The sequence below is a fragment of the Bubalus bubalis genome, chromosome 9 (genome assembly GCF_019923935.1).
Source record: "Bubalus bubalis isolate 160015118507 breed Murrah chromosome 9, NDDB_SH_1, whole genome shotgun sequence".
Taxonomy (NCBI): Eukaryota; Metazoa; Chordata; class Mammalia; order Artiodactyla; family Bovidae; genus Bubalus; species Bubalus bubalis.
In genome coordinates this window covers 52,879,051-52,899,943 of record NC_059165.1, presented here as the reverse complement: position 1 = coordinate 52,899,943, position 20,893 = coordinate 52,879,051, and the positions used below count along the sequence as shown (strand labels likewise).

The 20,893-nt window shown below is 41.3% G+C and overlaps 1 protein-coding gene across 6 annotated transcripts in view; it reads right to left on the bottom strand.

Moving 5' to 3' along the window:
- The window catches only part of PPP2R2B (protein phosphatase 2 regulatory subunit Bbeta), a 704,283-nt gene that overhangs the window by 501,295 nt on the left and 182,095 nt on the right, over positions 1-20,893 (bottom strand). For 3 of the 6 annotated variants that reach the window (XM_044947515.2, XM_044947516.1, XM_044947518.1), the window contains 2 exons: positions 18,586-18,992; positions 14,220-14,297 (listed from right to left, as the gene is read on the bottom strand). In XM_044947515.2, coding sequence (XP_044803450.1) covers positions 14,220-14,269 — 50 coding nt within the window. In that variant the 5' untranslated portion in view covers positions 14,270-14,297; positions 18,586-18,992. Of the gene's footprint in view, positions 1-14,219; positions 14,298-14,417; positions 14,571-18,585; positions 18,993-20,893 lie in introns of those variants that run through there. The other 3 variants (XM_025292488.2, XM_025292494.2, XM_044947519.2) reach the window with 2 other exon arrangements.

The following is a 20,893-nucleotide window of genomic DNA, read 5'->3' as shown; positions in this document are numbered from 1 at the left end:
TATTTAAAAGTGAACACCCACATCCTTAGACCCTCCATTGTTTTACTTTCCACAATTGCCCTTATAACTTTACAGCTTATATTCCACTTACTTTATCCACTGTATATCCCTTCTGCTACTGAATCTCCAAGGCCTAGAATGCCTACAACTCAGAAGGTACTGAGTAGGTATATTGGAACTAAAGAGGAGGTAATAACTCTTTCACTGTTCCATAAGTTTTGAGATGAATTTTCCTGTTGCAGGAAAAAGCATCTTGAGGGAAGAATTTCCCTTGAGCTGCCATGTGACCAGTGCCCTGAATTCTCAAGACTGTCAACCATGTTTTAAATTCACAGTTAGCATGTATACCTGTGACGGATTCCTTTTGATATTTGGCAAAACTAATACAATTATGTAAAGTTTAAAAATAAAATAAAATTAAAAAAAATAAATAAATAAATTCACAGTTAGCACTTTGAGAACACAGTGCTCCCAACCCTAAAGCTGCTATCAATCTACATTGAGTATACTGGGCAATCTATATTGCTCAATCTATATTGAGCAGAGGAAAAATCGCTGGTATGGGATGCAAAAGTTTGCTTTCTGGTCTCTATGAGACCATGGGCAATTTAAAATTTATTTCTATCTGTCTTAATCTTTTCATCTCTATGAGGAATAATCTATCTACTATCAATAATATCTACACTATCTCTTTTATCTCTGTAATGTGAGATTCTAAAACCTACTCTAGTTATCACCCATAGGGGTTTTAAGAAATAAATAACTCATACATGTTAAAAGCAGAAAAGTGCTATGCATATAAATGATGAGTTGTTTCAAATGAGCTATTTCATTCTCCTGTAAACATTCATTACTGTTGTATTAATGGTAACCATGAATTTTTTTTTTTTTTTTTTGCTTTGTTGATATTTATTACTTGCTGAAGGCCCTGTTCATTAGGTAGTCACTGAGCTCCTTCTTGGTACCAGGCTATTTTCCAGGGATGCACTATCACCATGGTTAAGAGCACAAACTCTGAGGTCAGAAAGCTGTGCTACTGGAGTAGGTTATTAAACTTTTTGTTGTTGTTTAGTTGCTAAGTTGTGCCCAACTCGAACTCTTTGCAACCCTATGGACTGTAACCCACCAGGCTCCTCTGTCCATGCGATTTCCCAGGCAAGAATACTGGAGTGGGTTGCCATTTCCTTCTCCAAGGGATCTTCCTGACCTAGGGATCGAATCTGAGTCTCCCGCCATGGCACGTGGATTCTTTACCACTTAGCCACCAGGGAAGCTCCAGATCATTAAATTTTCAGAGTCTCAATTTTCTTCACTCTAAGATGAGATTAAGTTGCCTTGTATCTTACTGTTGTGGCAAAAATTAAATGAGATAGTATATTAAAAGTTATTATAGAACCTGGCCTAGTAAAGTCTGATTAAATAGAACTATCATTATTATTACTCTACTGGGGCCAAGTATTGTGCAATACTTTTCAAGATCTTGTTAACAAAGCTTCAGGGGTTGGCGGTAAGGAATGGGCTGAGACTCCATGGACTGTAGCTGTCCAGGCTCCTCTGACAATGGAATTCTCCAGGAAAGAATACTGGAATGGGTAGCCATTCACTTCTCCAGGTGATCTTCCTGACCCAGGGATTGAACCTGGGTCTCCTGCATTGCAGGCAGATCCTTCACTGTCTGAGCCACTAGGAAAGCCTCTTAGTTAAAACTTAAATAAAACTTGGGTCTATGTGTTTAAAAAGCCTGGCTAATTCCTATTCCTTTCTTTGATCTAAGATTGGCTGGCAGTTACCATAGCAACCCTCCCCTGCCACCCTCTGCCACTCCACCGTAGGTTGAGCTAGGCGGCTTACTATTTCTCTAGTTCATTACATACTCACCCGGGTTGCAATTGACAACCACTTTTGCTATCCCTCAGTAGACTGTAAATGGCTCACAGGAGGGGAGCAATGGTGTCTTGTTCCCTCAGTTGGTACCCGACACATGGTGTTCAGTTCAGTTCAGTCGCTCAGTTATGTCTGACTCTTTGCAACTCCATGGACTGCAGCACGCCAGGCCTCCCTGTCCATCATCAACTCCTGGAGGTTACTCAAACTCATGTCCATGGAGTCTGTGATGCCATCCAACCATCTCATCCTCTGTCATCCCCTTCTCCTCCCACCTTCAATCTTTCCCAGCATCAGGGTCTTTTCAAATGGGTCGGTTCTTCGCATCAGGTGGCCAAAGTATTGGAGTTTCAGCTTCAATATCAGTCCTTCCAATGAATATTCAGGACTGATTTCCTTTAGGATGGACTGACTGGATCTCCCTGCAGTCCAAGGGACTCTCAAGAGTCTTCTCCAACATCACCCTTATGGTAGAAAGAGAAGAACTAAAGAGCCTCTTGATGAAAGTGAAAGAGGAGAGTGAGAAAGTCGGCTTAAAACTCAACATTCAGAAAACTGAGATCATGGCATCTGGTCACATCACTTCATGGCAAATAGATGGGGAAACAGGGGAAACAGTGACAGACTTTATTTTGGGGGGCTCCAAAATCACTGCAGATGGTGACTGCAGCCATGAAATTAAAAAATGCTTGCTCCTTGGAGGAAAAATTATGACCAACCTAGGCAGCATGTTAAAAAGCAGAGACATTACTTTGCCAACAAAGGTCCGTCTAGTCAAGGCTATGGTTTTTCCAGTGGTCATGGATGGATGTGAGAGTTGGACTGTAAAGAAAGCCGAGTGCTGAAAAATTGATGCTTTTGAACTGTGGTGTTGGAGAAGACATATAGTGGGTTCTCCATAAATATTTGCTGAGGAAACACATTCAAAGTGACTGACATCTGGGCAGGGGTAAAATGGACAGCCATGGAGCTTTTTCTCTTTCTTGGCTCAGAAAGGTTTCATTACCTAATGTTTACAGAGACAACACGATGTCTGACCTCAGTGCTGTGCGCAGCATCTGCTTCCCTTCCCCCACAGAGCCTTGCAAGCTTCCTGCGAGCCCATTTCTCACCAAGGTGCCCTCAGAGCATGGCAAACCCACAGCTCTCTTGCAACAAGACATCCTCCATCAGAGTGGAGAAAAATGCTTTCATCTCATGTCAACTTGTTCACTATCAGACCAATTTTGCTTCCAGCGGATTGGAGCCCAGTACAAAGTACAATTGTGTAGGAAATCTCTTTGTAGATGACTGGATGCAGAGAGGAGATTCCGGGCTTCCTTTTGACTCACAGAGGAGAGGTTCTTACTTCCTTCAGTGCCTGAGGCAGAGAACTGGGCTGCACAGTAACCTTGTATTTATTGGCACTCTGACTTCCTTTATTTTTTTTTTTTTTTTTTTTGCATCTTTATTTATTTATTTATTTATTTTTTAATTTTATTTTATTTTTAAACTTTACATAACTGTATTAGATTTGCCAAATATCAAAATGAATCCACCACAGGTATACATGTGTTTCCCATCCTGAACCCTCCTCCCTCCTTGACTTCCTTTAAAAAGCATTCAAAATACGCTCACATATGCTATCTGCTCTGCTCTCACAATAGCCCCCTGATGTCAGGAAAGAACAAATAGAATTTCTCAGTGTGTCTCTTGTATAATTTAGTGTTAGTCATTCAGTTGTGTCTGACTCTGCAACCCCATGGACTGTAGCCCGCCAGGCTCCTCTGTCCGTGGGATTTCTCAGTCAATAATACTGGAGTGGGTAGCCATTCCCTTCTCCAGGGGATCTTCCTTGAGACAGGGATTGAACCTGGGTCTCCTGCATTGCAAGCAGATTCTTTACCATCTGAGCCACCAGAAAAGACCTATGGTAAAGTTATTTGGGATGCCTGTGAAATTTGCTAGGTTTTTAATGTCATCTCAGACACTCTGAACCAGAATCGGTAAGGGTAGGACCTTGAAATATGCATTTTAACACCATTCTCAGGTGATTTACATGGTCTTCCCATATGGCTCAGTGGTAAAGAATCTGCTTGCTGATGCAGGAGATGCGAGTTCGATCCCTGGGTCAAGATCCTTGGGAGGAGGAAATGGAAATCCACTCCAGAATTCTTGCCTGAAGAATCCCATGCACAGAGGATCCTGGCGGGCTACAGTCCATGGGCTCACAGAGTCAGACATGACTGAGCATGAAAGCACACACGCACGTCAGGTGATTCATATGCACAATAATGTTTGAAAATCACTCAGTGACCTAAGGTCACTAACTGGGTGGCTTCACCCAGCCTAAAGTTAAAGATAACTGACTTCAAATTACAGCTTGATTCATAACCTTATATTGGTTGCTTGAAGTTGTTGAACCAGAAAGCGTCTGTCCAAAAACAAGAGTTCTCCTTCCCCAAAGCAGGGGTTTTATCACAGCTGCCACTGCACCCTACATCCAGAAGTGGGAGGAGCGAGGCCAGAAAGGCTCTATTTTATATCATTTAGGCTAAGATCTGTGAGATAACGTAACGATCACCCTGTGCCATTTATGTGGCATAAACATTTAAGAAAGGTTATCTGTCAATTACAGACTTCTTTCCATAAAACAAGAGGGTCGCAGTCTTTACACTGCTTTGAGATAACCCAATCAGTCTTTTTCTTTCTGGGTGACAGCAGAGAGTCACGATGACTGAAGGGAACCTGAAAAATCATTCCTAGGATCCCCACATTTCTCAAACATCAAAGCAAAGATCTGACATTCTTGCGAAGGTTCTGGGTAGAAGAATCTTGTTTCCTAGAAAAGTCCTCGCTATCATCAAATTTTAATTTAGGGTATATCACATACATCGGTAGCCAAATTGATATTTTTCTCTCATTAGGCAACTAACACGCTAGTAAAGTAATGCTCAAAATTCTCCAAGCCAGGCTTCAGCAATATGTGAACCGTGAACTTTCAGATGTTCAAACTGGTTTTAGGAAAGGCAGAGGAACCAGAGATCAAATTGCCAACATCTGCTGGATCATCAAAAAAGCAAGAGAGGAAAAAAAAAAAAAAAGCAAGAGAGTTTCAGAAAAACAACTATTTCTGCTTTATGGACTATGCCAAAGCCTTTGACTGTGTGGATCACAATAAACTGTGGAAAGTTCTGAAAGAGATGGGAATACCAGACCACCTGACCTGCCTCTTGAGAAACCTGTATGCAGGTCAGGGAGCAACAGTTAGAACTGGACATGGAAGAACAGACTGGTTCCAAATAGGAAAAGGAGTACGTCAAGGCTGTATATTGTCACCCTGCTTATTTAACCTATATGTAGAGTACATCGTGAGAAACGCTGGGCTGGAAGAAGCACAAGCTGGAATCAAGATTGCCAGGAGAAATATCAATAACCTCAGATATGCAGATGACACCATCCTTATGGCAGAAAGTGAAGAGGAACTAACAAGCCTCTTGATGAAAGTGAAAGAGGAGAGTGAAAAAGTTGGCTTAAAGCTCAAAATTCAGAAAACTAAGATCATGGCATCCGGTCCTGTCACTTCATGGCAAATAGATGGGGAAACAGTGGAAACAGTGGCTAACTTTATTTTTCTGGGCTCTAAAATCACTATAGATGGTGACTGCAGCTATGAAATTAAAATATGCTTACTCCTTGGAAGGAAAGTTATGACCAACCTAGACAGCATATTAAAAAGCAGAGACATTACTTTGCCAGCAAAGGTCTGTCTAGTCAAGACTATGGTTTTTCCAGTAGTCATGTATGGATGTGAGAGTTGAACTATAAAGAAAGCTGAGCACTGAAGAATTGATGCTTTTGAACTGTGGTGTTGGAGAAGACTCTTGAGAGTCCCTTGGACTGCAAGGAGATCCAACCAGTCCATCCTAAAGGAGATCAGTCCTTGGTGTTCATTGGACGGACTGATGCTAAAACTGAAACTCCAATACTTTGGCCACCTGATGCGAAGAGCTGACTCATTTGAAAAGACCCTGATGCTGGGAAAGATTGAGGGCAGGAGGAGAAGGGGACAACAGAAGATGAGATGGTTGGATGGCATCACCGACTCAATGGACATGAATTTGGCTAAACTCCAGGAGTTGGTGATGGACAGGGAGGCCTGGCGTGCTGCAGTTCATGGGGTTGCAAAGAGTCAGACACAAGTGAGCGACTGAACTGAACTGAAGGCAACTGAATCAATAGACTGCCTCATCCTTCCCTCTACGACTTGTCTTCTTTGGAAGGGGCAGGAAAGGAAATTATTGCCATGCAGAAAATCAGAACACCACGTTTATTTCTTGTGAATAAGATGAAATGACCTATACTGACAGGTGTTAAAAAACTGTAGAATGAGGAACAAATAAAAAGAATTCTAGAATTGTAGTGGCAGAAAGAAAACAGTTATATATGACAGCTAAGAAAAAAACCAAGAAATCCCACCAGATATTTCTGACTTCTCATGCACAGACTCATACACAAAATCTCAAGGAATTGTCTCATGTCCAGTGTAGCCAACTTTCAGCATGTAAAGTGTTCCTAGGATGATGTAGTATAAAACTGCATGAGATTAAATCAGGTATTATTAACATATGAAATGCGCATCCTAGGCAAGTCAAACACAAGACTTGCACATGGGGAATCAGAAACTCTGAATCTTCCAAGATCTAAAGTAAGTGAACAACACTCAGATAGCAACCACCAGCAAGAGGGAAAGCTTCAGGCCACAGACAAGTTGTTGGGTGACTGCATGTCAAATGATCTGTATGACATACATGGTATCATCTGGAGCCTATTAAACAGAGTGAAGTAAGCCAGAAAGAAAAACACCGATACAGTATACTAACGCATATATATGGAATTTAGAAAGATGGTAACAATAACCCTGTGTACGAGACAGCAAAAGAGACACTGATGTATAGAACAGTCTTATGGACTCTGAGAGAGAGGGAGAGGATGGGAAGATTTGGGAGAATGGCATTGAAACATGTAAAATATCATGTATGAAACGAGTTGCCAGTCCAGGTTCGATGCATGATACTGGATGCTTGGGGCTGGTGCACTGGGACGACCCAGAGGGATGGAATGGGGAGGGAGGAGAGAGGAGGGTTCAGGATGGGGAACACATGTATACCTGTGGCGGATTCATTTTGATATTTGGCAAAACTAATACAATTATGTTAAGTTTAAAAATAAAATAAAATTAAAAATAAATTAAAAAAAAAAAAGGTTCCAAATACTATCTAGTTGCTGATGCCACCCTGCTTCCCAGCTCCATCTCCCATTCTCTCTCCAAAGAGCCACATTCACATACAATTTCCTTCTTAGTATCTACCCTGAGTATCTTACAACCATTTCACACTTATGCTCAAAAGGAGGCTCTTGATATCTCTCCAGAAAGGAGTTTAGGACATGCAACCTCAAAGCATGCTACTCTGATATATTAATTACTGATTATTTTGAGCTGAAGTCATTTGAAAAACAGCACATGTAGGAAGAGGCTTTCTCTGAATTCTCTTTATCTACCTTAAGACAGAGTCTCCAAAAGGAACTCATAGTCATGTTATAAGTCCCCTCCCTGGGAATCTTGTCAACCAGGGAAGATTGATTTATCACAGATGGACTTATTACAGGAGAGAAGATTAGGGGACACCACTGTACAGAAACTTTGTCATAAACTCTCATCTCTTCCATCTTTTCTTCTAAGAAATCATTCATCTTTCCTAAAAATTATTCATTCTCCTCTAAGAGGCCTACATCCTTTCCCCTCCCCCTGTTAATAAAGATGGTATTTGTTGTTCAGTCGCTAAGTTGTGTCTGACTCTTTGCGACCCCATGGACTGCAGTATGCCAGGCTCCTCTGTCCTTCACTATTAAGATGGTATATAAACCAAGATCTTTCATGGATCTGATGTGGCGAAGGGGCTTGCATAACTCAATGAAGCTATAAGCCACGCCGTACAGGGCTACCCATGATGGGTCATAGTGGTCACATTGTGACAAAACGTGGTCCACTGGAGGAGGGAATGGCAAACCACTCCAGTATTCTTGCCACGAGAACCCCATGAACAGTATGATAAGGCAATAAGATAGTAGGTAAACTCTCAAATCTCACTGCTTTTTTAGTATTCACTTTTTTACCTGGGTTGCCTCCATGCACATAGTCAAGGTTCATGTATCTGCATGTTTTCTTCTGTTGATCTGCCTGTTGCTAGTTTATTTCACAGATGCATGAACATTAGAGAGGGTGGGAACCCCCAAACATGCTTCATTTCCACATTTCTCACAGTCTCAATAACTTGTGCCCACAAACCATCCAATTGCTCAAGGCCAAAACCTGGGAGTTCTCTTAATTCCCTACATTACCTCTCCCTTAAAATCCACTTTCTTACCCCAGAATATATACTGAGTCTCTTCCTTTCTCATCATCTACAACTTTTCCCTGCTAATAAAGCCACATTGCCTCTCATCAGAATTCTGATAAGAACTATTTCAATAGTAACCTCAAATATAAGAGATTTCAGTCTCTTGTATTCAAAGCACTTTAGTCTTTAGTCAAAGCACTTTGTCTTTAGCTCACCTTGCCCTTATCATATTTGTTGCTGTAACACCTTATTCTCCTGTACCAATGCCTGATTCCCCTTAAATGGTGCATTCATTGAAAGCTTGGACTATATTTATCTTTATAACACTTTCACTTTCTGGGGTAGTGCCTTAGGTCTAATGCTGCTGCTGCTGAGTCGCTTCAGCCGTGTCCGACTCTGTGCGACCCCATAGACAGCAGCCCACCAGGCTCCCCCATCCCTGGGATTCTCCAGGCAAGAACACTGGGGTGGGTTGCCATTTCCTTCTCCAATGCATGAAAGTGAAAAGTGAAAGTGAAGCTGCTCAGTCGTGTCCGGCTTGCAGCGACCCCGAGGACTGCAGCCCACCAGGCTCCTCCATCCATGGGATTTTCCAGGCAAGAGTACTGGAGTGGGTTGCCATTGCCTTCTCCAATAGGTCTAATGAGTGCTCACTAAATTTATTGTTGGATTTATAGTTCAGTTCAGTCACTCAGTCATGTCCAACTCTTTGTGACCCCATGGACTGGCACGCCAGGCTTCCCTGTCCATCACCAACTCCCGGAGCCTACTCAAACTTCTGTCCATCTAGTTGGTGATGCCATCCAACCATCTCATCCTCTGTCGTCCCCTTCTCCTCCCACCTTCAATCTTTCCCAGCATCAGGGTCTTTTCCAATGAGTCGGTTCTTTGCATCAGGTGGCCAAAGTATCAATAATCTAATATCCTACTAAATAATTTGGAATGTGAAAAAAATCTAGCCTACTAGTTGATACTCATGATATACATTTAATTAAATCAGCAGTAACAGTGCCAAGCTGAGCCATATTGATCTTGGAAAAATGAATTAGTAATACTGATCCTTTCTTTATTAAACATTTTGATATTTTGTTCATCATGGATTCTTCTCAGTAATTTTGGTTTTTAAAAAATATTGAATTAAAATATTTATCTGTATTTTTGTCACTTCACCTAGTCTCAGCCCTGCCTTTATAATACAGTAGTAGCAGGTAATGTGATCTGAGCACCTTAACACCTAACAACCTAGATTTCATAGTCACCTAGCCCTCACACCATCCTAATTGATACCTATATTATTATCTTCATTTTGTAGACAAGGGAACTTAAGCACAGGGACATTAAGTGACTTGGCCAAGATTACCAGCTAGAAAGCAGTAAAAATGGAACAGAAAAGTCATTCATAGAAATAAGTAAAGTGGGAGGGAAATATTATATGATATTATTTATATGTGGAATCTAAAAATTATACAAATGAATCTATGTACAAAATAGATACAAACTAGCATTCATAAAATAGATAAACAACACAGATTTACTGTATAGTACATTATATTCAATATCTCATAACAACCTATTATATTCAATATCTTGTAACAACCTATAATGGAAACATAATCTGAAGAAAAGTATATAACACTGAATCACTTTCTGTGATTAGTTTAAGTACACCTTAAACTAATACAATATTCTAAGTCAATGATACCTCAGTTTTTTAAAAAAGGAAATTCATTAAGCAAAAATAAAAAAGCTGAATAATTTTTATTGACTTTGAACAGTGCAGAAAACCAACTTGGATAGAGCAGTCCAATTGTAAAGAACCTAATTTTTAAGAACCTTGATTTTTATTAATTGAAGGTCACTCATTAATTCACTCAACAACTATTCAACTGCCATTGAGGTAGTATTAGTTGGACATGTTAGGGTCCAATCTGATTCTCCTCTTAAAGAGAAATTCTCCATTTTTCCACCACTTTAGAGTGATTTTTTTTTTCTAAGCAAAAGTTAAGAGTGATTGTCATTCTGACTCTGACTCTATGACTCAATTAACAGTTAGTTCAAGTGAGCTACAGTACTTACTTATGAGCAGCAGATATTTAAACCCATCTTCTGTTCACCTGCCATGATGATTATAAGGGCATATGTGAAAAATGCCAATTCCTGTGCCTTATTCCAACCTATTATGTGACAATCTCTGTGTTCACAACAATGTTTAAAGAGCTGGGTTTGGGGTCCTCTAGACTGCGTTGATGGAAAAGGCAATGGCATCCCAACTCCAGTACTCTTGCCTGGAAAATCCCATGGATGGAGAAGGCTGGTAGGCTGCAATCCATGGGGTTGCTAAGAGTCAGACATGACTGAGTGATTTAACTTTCACTTTTCACTTTCATGCATTGGAGAAGGAAATGTCAACCCACTCCAGTGTTCTTGCCTGGAGAATCCCAGGGACGGGGAGCCTGGTGGGCTGCCATCCATGGGGTCACACAGAGTCGGACACGACTGAAGTGACTTAGCAGCAGCAGACTGCGTTGAAACCCAGCTCACCTGTTGATTAGCTAGGGAGCCTTTGGCAAAAAACATTATTAATTATTTATTTGTTTACCTTTAATATCCCAAAGAAAGGCAATGCCAAAGAATGCTCAAACTACCGCACAATTGCACTCATCTCACACGCTAGTAAAGTAATGTTCAAAATTCTCCAAGCCAGGCTTCAGCAGTACGTGAACTGTGAACTTCCAGATGTTCAAGCTGGTTTCAGAAAAGGTAAAGGAACCAGAGATCAAATTGCCAACATCTACTGGATCATCGAAAAAGCAAGAGAGTTCCAGAAAAACATCTATTTCTGCTTTATTGACTATGCCAAAGCCTTTGACTGTGTGAATCACAATAAACTGTGGAAAATTCTGAAAGAGATGGGAATACCAGACCACCTGACGTGTCTCTTGAGAAACCTATATGCAGGTCAGGAAGCAACAGTTAGAACTGGACATGAAACAACAGACTGGTTCCAAACAGGCAAAGGAGTATGTCAAGGCTGTATATTGTCACCCTGCTTATTTAACTTATATGCAGAGTACATCATGAGAAACACTGGGCTGGAAGAAGCACAAGCTGGACTCAAGGTTGCCGGGAGAAATATCAATCACCTCAGATATGCAGATGACACCACCCTTATGGCAGAAAGTGAAGAGGAACTAAAAAGCCTCTTCATGAAAGTGAAAGAGGAGAGTGAAAAAGTTGGCTTAAAGCTCAATATTCAGAAAACTAAGATCATGGCATCTGGTCCCATCACTTCATGGCAAATAGATGGGGAAACAGTGGAAACAGTATCAGACTTTATTTTTCTGGGCTCCAAAATTACAACAGATGGTGATTGCAGCCATGAAATTAAAAGACGCTTACTCCTTGGAAGGAAAGTTATGACTAACCTAGATAGCATATTCAAAAGCAGAGACATTACTATGCCAGCAAAGGTCAATCTAGTCAAGGCTATGGTTTTTCCAGTGGTCATGTATGGATGTGAGAGTTGGACTGTGAAGAAAGCTGAGTGCCAAAGAATTGATGCTTTTGAACTGTGGTGTTGAAGAAGACTCTTGAGAGTCCCTTGGACTGCAAGGAGATCCAACCAGTCCATCCTAAAGGAGATCAGTCCTGGGTGTTCATTGGAAGGACTGATGCTGAAGCTGAAACTCCGATATTTTGGGGACACCATGTGAGGAGTTGACTCATTGGAAAAGACCCTGGTGCTGGGAGGGACTGGAGGCAGAAGAAGGGGACGACAGAGGATGAGATGGCTGGATGGCATTATGGACATGAGTTTGAGTGAACTCTGGGAGTTGGTGATGGACAGGGAGGTCTGGCATGCTGCAATTCATGGGGTTGCAAAGAGTCAGACATGACTGAGCGACTGAACTGAACTGAATATCTTTATAAGTTAAGTGGGAATAAAAACACCTACCACTTATAAGGTTTTGGTGAGGGTTAAAATTAGAATGGCACCCCACTCCAGTACTCTTGCCTGGAAAATCCCATGGATGGAGGAGCCTGGTAGGCTGCAGTCCATGGGGTCACTAAAAGTCAGACACGACTGAGCGACTTCCCTTTCACTTTTCACTTTCATACATTGGAGAAGGAAATGACAACCCACTCCAGTGTTCTTGCCCAGAGAGTCCCTGGGACGGGGTAGCCTGGTGGGCTGCCGTCTATGGGGTCAGGTAGAGTCGGACATGACTGAAGCGACTTAGCAAAAAAAAAAAAAAAAAGAAATTAGAATGAAGATCTAATTATAATATTTGTAATAATTGCTTACAAATATTGAGTACTCACAAAGTGCAAAGCAGTGTGCAAATGCTATACCTACATTCTTATTCATTTGTTTTAAGCACTTATTAGAGTAATACTACATATGAGCTCATTAAAATACATTGCATCACCCTGGTTATCTAACCCCTAAGTCAGTATCTCCAAGACCTGGAAGTTTCTCTTGTTTAAAAAGCACATATGATTTGGAATCAAAACCAAGATTTAAAACAACTGATTATTTCGAGGTTTGGCAGAGCTAATACAATATTGTAAAGTTTAAAAATAAAATAAAATTTAAAAAAAAAGAAAGAAAAAAAAATTGATTAACTTGAACTTCACTTTTCTTAAGATTCATAAGGTTTGGGAATAAGGCATTTTTTCCCTTCCTTTTTACCTAGCGCTTAGGTCAGTGCTGCTCTATAGAAGACACAAATATTTTTGATAAATTGGCCTACTAAAACCTGCTCTGTCTACTTCATAAGGGCTTTGTAAGAATTGTTTGTAAAGCTTCATTTGATTGTGCGTTGGAAAAATAGCAAATGCTATAGAAAACTATAATTCTATAGATTTAGTCATAAATTTATCTTAGAGTGCTTTTTCTTACTCTTTACTCATAAACTGCTCGGTTTTAAGATATCTGCCATTAATTATGTTGTGCTTCTAGAAATGAATTACAGAAAGATTGCAGATAAAATACATCCTCCAAATTACTCAAAATAATTTTTATTTAACCAATTTTTACTCAGAATTAAAATGCTATAGAATGACCCAAAAGTTTCCGTGCATTTATGCATGTTAGTTTCCATATTCAGGTTCAACTCTGTCAACTATTCACATCCTCACTCATTGATACTAGTTTTAGACCTGTCTTATACCACCCCTGGTATCTGTATCTACCATCCATGCAGTATAGTCTGCTTCAGGCAACCCTTACTGCCTTCTGCCATGCCAGGTAAACCTTGATTTAAAACACCCAGAAGTGCCATTCTAGTTCCTTCCAATTGTCTATTACTAAACTGTTTTGAAACACAGACATCTTATGGGAAAGTCTTAAAGGTCTCCAAGCTCAGGCTTATAAGGGAGGAAAGTGAAGAGAATTAAATGCAAGTTCTTCAGGAGGAGGAAAAGGAATGCATTATCCCAGGTAAAGAACCTGGAATAGGATAATCTCCTGAGAGCCAGAAAGGAAATTATACGCTGAAATTGGGAATCAATGTACCCACAGTGTGTATTCAAGTCAGATTTGAATTCCTCTTTCTTCCCATGTGTTTCAGGTACAGTGGCAAGTCATCTTCAACGTGGAAAGGAAGGATGAGATGAACGTCTGACCGCTCTGAAATGTTTGCTTTGATTATCCTATAGAACTCTCAGCCCATCCTAAAACAAGACTTGCCTGGTTTAGCCTGTCTCTCTGCCAACCAATTTCACTGAAAGTTTGTTTCAGCGCTGCCTCATTAGTGGGAATAAAATAAGCTTCAACAGAAAAAAAAAGGAGGTGGGGTAGAAAGAGATGATTAAATCCATTTCTAGCTCAGAATGCTATTCTGGGATGTGTGGGGACTTACATTCATGGACACAGAGATGAACATTTCAGATCTGGAACCAACTCAAACCCCAAGGAGGCAAGGAAAAGGGGGAGCAGGAGCTTTCTCCTACCTTCTGTGGCTCCAATCTCCACAGTGCCTTTCAGCTGGCTGAAGCACCATAGTGTGTCCTGGGTGAGTGCCCCAAGTCCTGAAAGCAATACAAGGAGACACTTGGGGTTAGGTGAGGGCCCCCAGTTGTCCTGAAGAGACCACCAAGGAAAGAAACACAGAGTGTAATCTATGCGCTTCTAAAAGAAGACTTGCACACCAGGTATCATCTTGGGGAGAGGAGAACCTCGTGGTTCCTAGAAGGATGCCCGGTCTGCAAGTATGGCGTCCTGCAGCAAATCACAGCTCTGGCTCCTCCATCTGACTGTGCCAGGACCAGTCTGAGCTGGAGCAACCCGAGCTGTCCCTTCTCGGCCCCTGGCAGTGTCCTGGAGCAGTTACAGCCGGCCTGCGGCCACACCCTGGGTGACTGCCCCTTTTCATGGGAACGCTAAGGCTGGCCATTGTTTCCCCCCTGATGGTGGAAGGAGAAAGAGGCATTTTGTCAGAGGGGAGAGAGGAAAAGAAAGGCAACTTTTTTTTTTTTTTTTTTTAAACTGGTCTCACAGCTTGCATGGCTGAATGGCCAGTAAGGGGTCAGATACTCAGAGAACTCCCATCTCTCTTGTTCCCTTCTTGACTGCTTGCCAAAGTTGGAGCTGACTGGAGAGTAGAAGAAAGTGAAACAGGGTTGGTGATGGGGGTGGGGGGTGGCTAACACAGGGCTAGGGATTCAGTTCTGACGAATGTGGTGCCTGTTTTGGTCGGTTGGGATTTCTGTTTCAAATTCGAATTGGACCTTTGATAGGGTTAGATTTTCTGACTTACTATGAATTCCAATTCCCCAAAATATATGTATCCAATATTAATGCATATACTTATATATATATTTGTACACACACACACACACACATATTCAAGTCAAAATGGCCCTTTTCAGAACATTTTTGGATGGCAGCAGTGGCAGAATACTTATCAACAGCACGGATGTTCCTTTCAATTCCACTAGGTTTTACAATTAAGGGGAATATTGCATCATCAAATTTTGGGAGAGTCTATCAATTTAAGAATGATTACATTAGCAGAAAAAAAAATCAAATATTGAAACCAAATTGACCTTTTGAAAACACACAGAGAGCTAAGCAGCCAGCCTCATCACCCATGACAGACTTTTCCTGGACTCCTACATGGAAACCCTCGCTCGCGTCATCAGTTAGGAGTGGCGCTGTTGCCCATCTGCTTCTCTCACTGTTACTGATGGCACACTCGATGGAAGCCGCACAGGGTCATCACGCAGAGGATACACTCTGCAGTCAGCTGGGGTTTGTAGTTTGGCTCTGACCTGACACAAGTCCCCAGACATGATGAATCTGTGTTTTCCATTTTAAAAATGACATTAATAATACAGTATCCATCTCTTAGAGTTGTCCATTTTGAAGGCACTTAGCACAGTCAAGCAACTTAATAAAGAATAGTATAATCGGTGAAGGACCTAAAATGTTCACTAGTTAATAAAAAGAAACAAGAACTTAAGCTGAGCAAATTTCAGTTAGTAGCTATGAAGTACACTCTGCGCTAAACACTTTAAATGCATTAGCCCATTCTCACATCTCCTCTCACTGCAAGGAGGGTACTACTAGAACCCCACTTTACAGGTGAAGAACCTGAGACCCAGGAAGTTTTCAGAACTCATCTGAGACCATGCCTAGGACGTGGCTGAGCTGGGATTTCCACTCTGGCTGTCTGAATTCCAGTATTCCCTCTTTGCCAAAGTCATCCTACCCATGAAATCCCAATATTCCCAGTGTGTCCAGGTCAACCTGCCCATCTAATAGAGTCCTCAGTGGCACCCCACTCCAGCACTCTTGCCTGGAAAATCCCATGGGCGGAGGAGCCTGTTGGGTTACAGTCCCTGGGGTCGCTAAAAGTTGGACACGACTGAGCGACTTCACTTTCACTTTTCACTTTCATGCATTGGAGAAGGAAATGGCAACCCACTCCAGTGTTCTTGCCTGGAGAATCCCAGGGACGGGGGAGCCTCGTGGGCTACTGTCTATGGGGTCGCACAGAGTTGGACACAACTGAAGTGACTTAGCAGCAGCAGGCCCAGACAGGCTACACAGTTTGAATTAAAGTCCCATTTAGAAAGCTGAGCTAGAATACAGTTCCAGATATCAGTAATGAAAATACGGGTCCCTCCTCTAAGACTACACAGGGCTATAATTTCTCTATAAAATTAGCTTCTGGGAGAGAATACAAAAGGCATTTCACAGCATTTATTAGTGTATAGAGAGGCCACAACCCACAGGCCTATTGCTGATCCTTTTTTATACTTCTGGGGCTTCCCTGGTAGCTCAGCTGGTTAAGAATCCATCTGCAACATGGATTTCTAGCTTGTGTGTCTAACTCTGGCCTTGGATTTCAATGTTAGGCTTTCTTTGATAAGTTTCTACTCTTCCTTTGCAAGTCGTGCTAGTCCTCTCCAAACTGCCGATTCTACTGTTGGGTCTGGACTGCTTCTGTCTCTTAGGGAATACCAGTTACAGATAAAGCTCTTCCTGATGTTTGTCCTGGTGCAAGTCCTATACCAGTGAGTCTAACTCCATATTTAGACTCTAAGCGTAGACTCTGCATCTATTATCACACACAAAAAAGTGCTTTAAAATAAGCAGACATATATAACTCTGAAACACACACACACAGAGGCAGATTTAAATATGGGCCTTTCCATTTGCAGCAACATGGATGAACCTAGAGATTACCATCCTAAGTGAAGTAAGTCAGATGAGAAAGACTATTAAATGATATCACTTATATGTATAATCTAAAATATGATACAAATGAACCTATCTATTCAGAGAACAGATTGGTAGTTGCCAAGGTAGCGGCGGTAGGGGGAGGGATAGATAGGGAGCTTGGGAATAACAGAAACAGACCACTATATATAGGATGAATAAACAACAAGCTTCAACTGTGTAGCACTGAGAACTGTATTTAATAACCTGTTAAACCATAATGGAAAAAATAAGAAAAAGAATGTACATATATATATGTGTATATGTAACTGAATCACTTTGCTATACAGCAGAAATCAACATATTATACTTCAACAATTTTTTTAAAAAATATGGGCCTTTGTATGAGTATTCATTTTCCTTCATGAAAATTTAGCTTTAGATAGAAGCTTGCTTTATTGTCAATCAACTTATTTCACACGTGAAAAGACCAAGTCATAGAGAATTCCTAATTTGCTGAGAGTTACAGAGCAAGGGATCATGTGACAAATGTCAGTGACATTTCCAACCATCACCCACAAATATGGTTGCCTAGGCCCATGAGCTCTGTTGATTAGTATGAGAGGTCAAAGCAGCCAATGTTACTGCCAGTTTTCTCATCCAAGGAAGTCTTCAGACCCAGTTTCCGTCTTCCACTAAGATCATTGCCCAGTGACGGCATTAGTGATGTAAAGAAAGTTTGGATCATGTGCTCTCTATCCTAAAAGAGCTAGACAGCAGCTAAAAACACAAATGCCTTGATCAATTCGGATGGGAAAGGCTGGCTAGCTGTCAGATGCTCAGCAGAGTTGATACATGACCTGAGTCAGTGATCACCTCAGAAATGGCAGGGATGGTGGGACCTGTACAAAGTGGGCAGCAGCTACTCAGTACCAGCTAATCGCTGCCATGGAGGATTTAAGCCCAGTGTTCCTGGACTGCCTGGATTTTAATTTTCAGAAGAAGCGGGAAATCTGGATTATTATGCATAAACTCAAAATTTTTAAATGTAGTCAATCAATTCAAATCTGAACACTGTGTTTCTGACCTAACACAGGGCAAACACATCACATCTATGCATTAAGTATGATCTCTATGTCACCAATTTGCAAACCTCGGGCTAGAATATCTGAACTGAATGTCACCTTAGATAGTACCTAGTCCGATTCTTTCCATTTGACAGATTAGGAAGCAAGACCCCAAGAGGGGAGAGGACTCACAATACAGTAAAGGTACTGTTGCAGACCTAGTACTCTAAGACGACAGTTTTATTTCTGATACCAGATTTTTCTTTTACCACCAGGCTCCCTCTCATGGTGATGATTTAGTAAGATACCTGTCTGGTTTAGTGAATGTTCTTAGGGAAGTATATTAATTTCTAAAGTGCATGGGCTGGGAGAAAGAAGTTGACATAGATGAGAAAGGAAAATGTGTTTCTCTTAAACTGTCCACGTTGAGCCTTTCCCTGAACCTTGGTACCAAATGGCACTCCAGTTGCTATGGTAATGTTGTCAATAAGCCATTCTCTACCAGATCACATAGCTACACATCCCAGAAGATGCTTATTCCTCTCTTCTCACAACTATGGCTCAGGAAGTTCTGAGTATCACTTACTGGAAGGCCAGGAGGAGAGCCCACAGATGGCATGCACCCGTCTTCTTTCTAGGTTCATGTAAGAGCTGATTTCTGAATTTGATCAGCCCTTGGAGAGCATGTGGTTCAATTGCCTCATTAAAATCAGAGGACCCTGGGGCCCAGAGGGGACAGCCAGTGAGTTCACAGCAGAGTTGGAGCCAGAAGCCAGTGCTCCTCTGCCCGGCACTGGCTCTCTTCTTGCACTGCCCCAGCGGGGCCCTTTCGGAGTTGGGGGTCAGCCTTTGTGCTGCCTCTTCTGTGCCAACTTGGCTGCGGGAATACAATGAACAGAGGGTGTGACATGCAGCCAATAAAGCTCCTTGTTGATTGGGAGACTGCTGTAAAGAGTTATTTTCAGGGGCTTGGCATCAGCAGCATGCTTCTTTCTGTAGAAAGAGACAGAGACAAGAGAAGGACTTGATTCTTGCCCAGAAAAATTTTCTTTGAGAAGAATCTATTTTGCAGTTGGCTATGAGACAGCTGTAGATGTATATTCAATGACATAGAAAGAGCCTACAATTGTGTGATTCTGAGTGTGTTGTCATGAGGAGACCATGATGACTTAAAAAAGGCTCTCAGTGTGAATGTATGTCTTGCTAACACAACAGCTACAACTTAGTATAAAAACTTTTCTATCTAGGATGCTGGATCTCCAAGAGGAGAGACTGCCACATCAGACAGAGTTAAAAATAAAAAAGAATGTATATTTGTGTATTACTGAGTCATTTGCTGTACAGTAGAAATTAACATAACATTGTAAATCATCTATATTTTAAATTTTAAAAAAGTATATTATACTATAGTTTTATATTTATACTATAATTTTAAAAAGAAGACTCTAGGCTTAGATTAATAGAAGACAGGCTTTTATTTTTATTTAAAACTTGCTACCTTAACATCTTACATATTGCTCCATTTTAGCAATTGCCGCTGTGTTTAGTAAAAATAGGTCATTTCTACATACCAAACTTGCCAGCGAGCTCATGAAGAACAGGAACATATGAACAAGAACAGCGAAGGTATTAACAAATATTATCATATTTTTATTTTTTAATTTAAAATTCTTTACTTATTTATATTTATTTGGCTATACTGAGTCATAATTGCAGCATGTGGGATCTAATTCCCGGCATGCATGTGTGCAGTCTCAGTCATGTCTGACTCTTTGCAACCCCATGGGCTGTAGCCCTCCAGGCTCCTCTGTCTATAGGGTTTTTTCAGGCAAGAATACTGGAATGGATTGTTGTTTCCTCCTCCAGGGGATCTTCCTGACTCAGGGATTAAATCCAAGTCTCCTGCATTAGCAGGAGGATTCTTTACCACTACACCACCTGGGAAGCCCTTAATTCCAAGAACAGGGATCAAACAAGGCCCCCTGCATTGGGAGTGCAGAGTCTTAGCCACAGGACCACCAGGGAAGTCTCAATATGTTAGATTTAGATTTTTTAAGTCAAACTTTCCTTTGCATTGAATTTAAGCAACCATTGGTGATATCACACTGAAATCATTATTGGATTGATTTCATTGGGTTTAATTCACTGCAAAGGCAAAAAGATACGGCACTGAAAGATGAACTCCCCAGGTCACTAGGTGCCCAATATGCTACTGGAGAAGAGCAGAGAAATAGCTCCAGAAGGAATGAAGAGGCTGAGCCAAAGTGGAAACACCCAGTTGTGGATGTATCTGGTGGTGAAAGTAAAGTCCGATGCTGTAAAGAACAATATCGCATAGGAACCTAGAATGTTAGATCCGTGAATCAAGGTAAATTGGAAGTGGTCAAACAGGAGATGGCAAGAGTGAACATCAACATTTTAGAAATCAATGAACTAAAATGGACCAGAATGGGTGAAAGTGAAAGTGAAGTTGCTCAGTCATGTCCGACTCTTTGCAACCCCATAGACTGTAGCCTACCAGGCTCCTCTGTCCATGGGATTTTCCAGGCAATAGTACTGGAGTGGATTGCCATTTCCTTCTCCAGGGGATCTTCCCAACCCAGGGCTTGAACCCAGGTCTCCCACATTATCGACAGACCATCTGAGCTACAACATCACCAATGGTGAATTTAATTCAAATAAGCATTATATCTACTGTCATGGGCCAGAATCTATTAGAAGAAATGGAGTAACCCTCATAGTCAACAGGAGTCTGAAATACAGTACTTGGGTGCAATCTCAAAATGACAGAATGATCTCTGCTTGTTTCCAAGGCAAACCATTCAATATCACAGTGATCCAAGTCTATGCCCCAATCACTAATGCCAAAGAAGCTGAAGTTGAACAGTTCTATG